This window comes from Triticum aestivum, chromosome 7D (assembly GCF_018294505.1).
Source record: "Triticum aestivum cultivar Chinese Spring chromosome 7D, IWGSC CS RefSeq v2.1, whole genome shotgun sequence".
NCBI lineage: Eukaryota > Viridiplantae > Streptophyta > Magnoliopsida > Poales > Poaceae > Triticum > Triticum aestivum.
Genome location: NC_057814.1, coordinates 238,166,812 through 238,173,566, shown reverse-complemented (window position 1 = coordinate 238,173,566; position 6,755 = coordinate 238,166,812). Strand labels below are relative to the sequence as shown.

General features: G+C 49.5%; 1 protein-coding gene across 3 annotated transcripts; it reads right to left on the bottom strand.

The window, feature by feature from the left end:
- Window positions 1–228: 228 nt before the first annotated feature.
- LOC123167112 (uncharacterized protein At4g15970) lies at window positions 229–3,961 on the bottom strand. Of its 3 annotated transcripts, none has more exons than XM_044584945.1 (4): window positions 3,766–3,961; window positions 2,373–2,559; window positions 1,069–1,440; window positions 229–988 (listed from the first exon to the last, which is right to left on the bottom strand). In XM_044584945.1, exons 2-4 carry the CDS (start codon window positions 2,544–2,546, stop codon window positions 500–502), a joined length of 1,035 nt encoding a protein of 344 aa, XP_044440880.1. In that variant the 5' UTR covers window positions 2,547–2,559; window positions 3,766–3,961; the 3' UTR covers window positions 229–499. The 3 variants fall into 3 exon arrangements, with proteins under 3 accessions (XP_044440880.1, XP_044440881.1, XP_044440879.1); XM_044584946.1 differs by having other exon boundaries at window positions 2,373–2,553; XM_044584944.1 differs by lacking the exon at window positions 3,766–3,961 and having other exon boundaries at window positions 2,373–3,684.
- Window positions 3,962–6,755: the final 2,794 nt, after the last annotated feature.

Sequence of the window (6,755 nt, the reverse complement as noted above, 5' to 3'; positions counted from 1 at the left end):
GTCGGCGGACGGAGACGGTCTTCGATTTAGAGTCGGAGATGCCTTAACATAAAAATCCACCGCAATCCACTCTACTAGTATAATTTAACAATAATCCTAGACGTACAGGTCTTTTACGCTTCAGTTACGGACCCTCTTTCGCTAATTCGCTCTCCCCCTGATTTCTGGGGATGGGGCCCGGCTGCTAATCCTAAGCCAATTAGTTTGCTCCACATCAGCCTGTACGACAAACCATGTACAAATAGCCCGTAGCTCTAGCATTACTGATAATTTAATCGAGCACGGTACAGTCGTTATAACATTTTTCTTACATTCGCCTATCAGTAAACACGTACTACTACGTAGTAAATCCGACGTTGCAAAATACACCAAACATGCAGCGAACTCCTACAACATCAATCTAAACTCGGGTGGCCACTGCCACGCAGAAACAAGAACAAGGACACGTCGTGTAATTCGATGAATCATTCCGGCAGCCGCGGATGCGGCGCCAGCTCCGTCAGCGGATGCACCTGCCGGGCCTGGTCCATTGGAAGCCTCCCACGCGCCGGTCCTCGGGCGGCGCCGCCGTGTAGTTCCTCCAGTCCCTGAGCACGTTCCTGAGGTCGTGCACCTTGTTAGCGAGGCCGGTGCAGCAGTTGGCGTGCAGCGTGCACACCCTGCCCATGTCGCCGCTCAGCTGGCAGAAGCCCCCGCAGTGCGCCGTGTCCAGGAACTGCATCCGCACGCCGGAGCGCCGGCTCAGCTCCCCCTGCGCCCGCCCCAGGATCTCCTGCTCGTTGGTCCCCGCCGGGAACCTGCGCCGCGCGCGCCGCCACCGCCGGTAGAACTCCACCGTCCGGTTCGCCGACCGCACGTACAGGAACCCGCCGTTGGGCCGGTTCCCCATGCTCTCCGGGTCCCCGTTGAAGAAGTCGCTCGCGATCGCCACGTCCGACGTGATGGCGATGTGCCGCAGCGGGTTCCGGAACCACATGATGTCGATGTCCTGAAACACCAAACACCTAGTACATGGTTAGTGGATTGCACCGGCGGTCCGTAGACATGGACGGTGGTGCGCTCACGCACCGTGAAGAGGAAGTTGAAGCCGAGCTCGAGGATGGTCTGCTGGAACCGGTTCCTGCCCCACATCATGTCGAGGTAGTCCTTGGTCATGAAGTGCTTCTCGCCGCTGTAGTCCACGGCGCCCGGGGAGCGACGGAGGAGGTAGCAGTGCCGGTGCACCGACCGGCACCGCCGGAGCGCGCCGGGGTCGACGGCCACGATCAGGACGTGGTCCAGCAGGTGTGCAGTGCCCTCGCCCACCCGGAAGCTCTCCAGGAAGAGGTCCAGGAGGGACCCTGGAGCAGCGTACGCCTGGTTGATTGACGTCATGATCACCGTGCCGTCCTCCATGGATGCGTTCTTCAGCACCTCTGCCAGTTCTGTCAATGCTTTCGTCTGCACAGGGAAGTAACTTAGATGCTGCAAATGAAATGATAGTTCATGATTTTGACTTGAATAATCCAGAAACAGACGGTCTAGTCATCATTGGAATTTTAGCTTAAAAGTTCATGCAAAATCTGTTATCTGGTCATCGAAATCATTTTGTCACAAGCCTTCTTGGATATTAGGCGCATATTCGTTGCCTCTGCAGGTCAGTTTGAGCTTTAAGGCTTTGGGATCCGAATATTACAAGCCCTATCTGAAGGCAGTCTTGGAAAATTAGCATCACCATGCAGTTGTTTAGTTTTAGCAAAACTGTTTTAGAAATAACATTTTAAGCTCCATTACCGCCAAATAGGTATATGAGGTATTACATTGGACATGGATTCACAGAGTGCAGATATAGCTGGGAATCTAGGAGAAAATCAAGGGAGTCAATAGATGCGCTTCTACACTCCTACAGCAATGGACATAGCCAAATTTGACCATGTAACTGTATCAGGACTTCAGGAGTATCTTGTAACTGAGCAGGCGAAAAAGGAAGTGCATTTTCAGCTCTGGTTAATAAGGCAGAAATCATCACTGTAGTTTTCTCTTCTGTTCAAATTTTGTTGACACTTTTGTTTCCAAAAAAAAAGGATACTCTCTAGTCTTCATTCATACCACATGGTTACTCAATTAGCATTGCTCAACAAAATTGCAGTAATGCGCATGATCAAATTTTATTTCTACCTTACTGATGCATTACTGGAAATAAAAAACTAAGGACAATACAACATGATTACACTATATGTTTCCTGCAGTCAAAATTAGCTCGCAAGTTTGCTCTTCTTTTTTCTTGCAAGATCAAACTATCAGTATTTTTAGAAAATCGAAGGTAAACAATGAGGGTGGAAAAATGGAAGCAAAAGTATTCAACAAGAACAAGAAGGAGAGGCATCACTGACCTTGGGGTTGGAGGCTGGCTGAGTACCAGTGCCCCATGAGGCCAGGGCGGAGGGCCGCCAGTTCACATCCAGTGTAGCATTGAGGAAGACCAACGCCGCTGTCAACGCCGCGCCGAGGAAGAAGGTGGTGACTGGGAGGAGCTTCTTCATGTCCCCTCTCACCTTATAGGTCATATTTTTGCTGCTCCTAATTTGATATTGGGACGCATCATCATCAGAGAAGAGCGCCATGTTTGTATGGCAAGGTGTGGTTCTAACACGAGTAGCACTACTATATATATAGTGCACCTGGTGGCACACTTAATCTTTCTTCTGTTGTTGTTGCTCTGTGTTTGTGGAGGTTTATGGAACGTTATGCTGTAGATTAAGGTGTCTGAGTTGGAATAATAGTGCCGAAGATTTTCTCTAATGCCTACTTTTTCCAATGATGCAGATTAAGGGCTGTGGGAATTTGTGAATCTGAAGCCTGAGGGAATTGAAACCGGAAGTGATGGAACGGAAAAGAATATGCTAACCAAACCCAAACATGCAAGCAAATTGTTCTGTGCTATGCCAAAGGATCAATCAAAGTCTGGCAACTTTGATTCACTCGCTTTACAAATATCACACCCATCAAAGTACACTTTTATCAAGTTACTCGGTTCAAGCGTAAAGATACATGATTGGGAAAATTCAATCCAGTGTGAGGATGCCATGTGGCAACGTGTCTCGTCACAAAGTTCCAAAAAGTTTAAATGTAACTTTTGCAAAGTTTACTATTCCGCGTGGAAGATATTTTCCACGTTGCAACATATATTTATAACACAGAAACTTACTCCAAAAACACAATGCAGTTTGACCACTAATTTTTAACATATATTTATAAAGTCCAATAAACATTGCAGGCATATGCTGAGAAAATACTTTTGAAGAAAAAAATACATATACATATATATCCAAGTATCCAATCCAAATATTTTTAAATGTATTGTTGGCCAAAATTTAGGATGTCTGACTGTTCTTTTAGGAATAGGATGTCTGACTTTAGTACTGCTGTAAAATGGCAGCTGTTGAATGGAGTGAAGTGCATCCTAGGTCCTTAAACTATTTTAAAGGTGTCACGTAGGTCCTTAAACTATGAAAAATATCATCTAGGTCCTCAGAAATCTTTGATGTTTAATAAGTGTGTATATATGTGACACCTCTGAAATAGGTCAAGGATTTTTTTCTCCATCAAATTAGTAGGAGATGCAAAGGTGGGTATTTGAATGTCGATCTTGCTTGCCATAGAAATCAAGAGCTGATCAAGCACCTCGATCTACTGCTTTCGTTAAACCCTACCGGACTCGCGGTAATTAATCTCTATACGCCTGAGTGAAGGTAAACTAACTCGAGGGCGGAAACCGGCAATTACCAGGCGGATTGCCACGGCGAGGTGGCGCCGGCGCCGCTAGCCAGCAGTGAACGGCGCGTCGCCGGAGGACTAGAACGGTGACGGCGCCAGGACCACGGGTTGGTAAGCAGGAGGACAGTCGCGCCGTCTTCTTCGCCTGTGCGCAGTTGAGCTCTCGTACGTGTGCCGGTGTCGCCGCCTCAAACCTCGTGATGGGTGGACGGGCTGGATCGCTGGGTAAACGGGCCGTTCGCGAAGGATTTGGGCCAAGACTTAGAGCATCTTCACCCACGCCAACACGCCCCCCTCCCCCTCCTGCCCGACGATTTTTTCCGCTGGCGCCAAAAAATCGGCCCGACCGCTATAAAAGCAACGCCTCGCCCTCGCCTCTGGCCACACCCTGCCGTGCTCTGCCTCTCTTTCCCCGTGCGCAGCCGCCGCCAACGTTCCTCCCCTCTCTCACCAAGCCCAGCCGCGACGATGTGCGAGCGAATCCCCGGCGATGGGGCGGCGGCCAACGGCTTCGGTCGCCGCTCGCTGCACGAGTGAGAGGCGTACCTGCTCTTCGAGGCCACCATCCCGGCGTCTCCCGACATGCGCGCAGGGCCGGGCGGGTGGAGGCTCAGCGCCGGTGGCGTCCCCATTCCCCACTGCCCGACGTCGACGTGCGCCCCGACTACTTCGCCGACGAGGTCGACCGCGTGCGGGCGTCGCTGACGGAGGAGCAGCGCACCCTCCCGCAGTACGCCGCCGACAACCACGACGCGTGGGCAGCTTACTTCAAGCACCGGTAGGCGCAACGGCTGGCCTCCACCAACGGGGCGTCGGTGGTGCGGGGCACCAAGAACAGCGAGGGGCGCCGCCTGTGGTGGGGCGCCCCCGGCCGCTCGCTTCACGCCGTTCTCGGGTACCTCGAGGGCGGCAACGACCCGCCCTTGACGTACCCTACCGCCCCGGCCCGGAGCGGCGACCAATGGATGCCGAGGAGGACGGTGTCCTCTTCTTCCTCCTCCTCCCGCTCCTCCTCTTCCGGGTCGCCGATGCTGTTTAGCGCTAAGGCCGAGCCCGCGGAGACGCCGCTGTAGGATCGAAAGTATGTCTAGAGAGGGGGGGGGGTGATTAGACTACTTGACCAATTAAAAATCTAGCCTTTTCCCAATTTTAAGTCTTGGCAGATTTTAGCAACTTAGCACAAGTCAAGCAATCAACCTACACATGCAAGCCTAAGAGTATAGCAGCGGAATGTAAAACATTTGCATATGAAGGTAAAAGGAGGAGTTTTGAGGGAGCAAAAGCAATGTAGACACGGGGATTTTTGGCGTGGTTCCGATAGGTGGTGCTATCGTACATCCACGTTGATGGAGACTTCAACCCACGAAGGGTAACGGTTGCGCGAGTCCACGGAGGGCTCCACCCACGAAGGGTCCACGAAGAAGCAACCTTGTCTATCCCACCATGGCCATCGCCCACGAAGGACTTGCCTCAGTAGGGTAGATCTTCACGAAGTAGGCGATCTCCTTGCCCGTACAAACTCCTTGGTTCAACTCCACAATCTTGACGGAGGCTCCTAAGTGACACCTAACCAATCTAGGAGACACCACTCTCCAAAAGGTAATAGATGGTGTGTTGATGATGAACTCCTTCCTCTTGTGCTTCAAATGATAGTCTCCGCAACACTCAACTCTCTCTCTCTCTCTCTCTCTCACGGATTTGGATTTGGTGGAAAGAAGATTTAAGTGGAAAGCAACTTGGAGAAGGCTAGAGATCAAGATTTATGTGGTTGGAATGGAATATCTTGGTCTGAGTAGGTGGTTCTCTTTCAGAAAATGTATGCTGGAAGTGTAGGCATGTTCTGATGGCTCTCTCCATGAATGAAGAGTGGGTGGAGGGGTATATATAGCCTCCACACAAAATCTAACCGTTACACACAATTCACCAAACTCGGTGGGATTATCAGAAAACTCGCTCAGACCGATTTAGTTCAAAATGTGAACGTTAGGCTTTTTGGTGGGACCGACATGTCAACTCGGTGGGACCGATTTCATTAGGGTTAGGGCATAACGTAGCCTCGGTGGGATCGATTACACAAACTCGGTGGGACCGATTTTGGTAATAAGCTAACCAAAGAGTTGGTCAGGCAAACTCGGTGGGACCGATTCGCTCATTTCGGTGAGACCGAAACGTTATGAAAGGGAAACCGAGAGTTTGCATTGCGAACTCGGTGGGACCGATCGCTCATCTCGGTTGGAACGAAATGTTACAAAGGGAAACAGAGAGTTTGCAATCCCATCTCAGTGAGACCGAGATCCCTATCGGTGAGACCGAAGTGACTAGGGTTTCTGGCAGTGGCTATGTCAAATGAACTCGGTGGCGCCGGATAGATCAAATTGGTGGGGCTGAGTTTGACTTTTGGTTCGGGACATATGTGGATATGAGAAAGTGATTGAGGGTTTTTGGAGCATATCACTAAGCATTTTGAGCAAGCAAGCCATTAAGCAACACCTCATCCCCTTTTAATAGTATTGGCTTTTCCTATGGACTCAATGTGATCTTGAATCACTAAAATGAAAATGTAGAGTCTTGAGCTTGAGCCAATGTGTCCTTAGCATTTTGAGGGGTCCACATTTCTAATCCATGCCATGCCAATCATTGAACTTCCTGAAATAATCGTCTTGAAGTAGCATTAGTTCAATGAGCTATATGTTGTTAGTAATTACCAAAAGCACCCAGGGATAGTTGCACTTTCAATCTCCCCACTTTTTGGTAATTGATGACAACATATAGATCAAAGCTTTAACAAATGATAATAAGATTTAAAATACATCGTCGCTTTGAGAAGTATGTGATAAGCAAGAGCTCCCCCTAAATTTGTGCATTATTTAAAATTTTCTTTTGAATGCAAATGCACAATCGATTAGGATCATGGGTTACTCTTCCATGCCACATACATCTTGGTGGAGCACTCAAAATGATAGAAGTTAAAAACATGCACTCATCACCAAGCAAAGTGA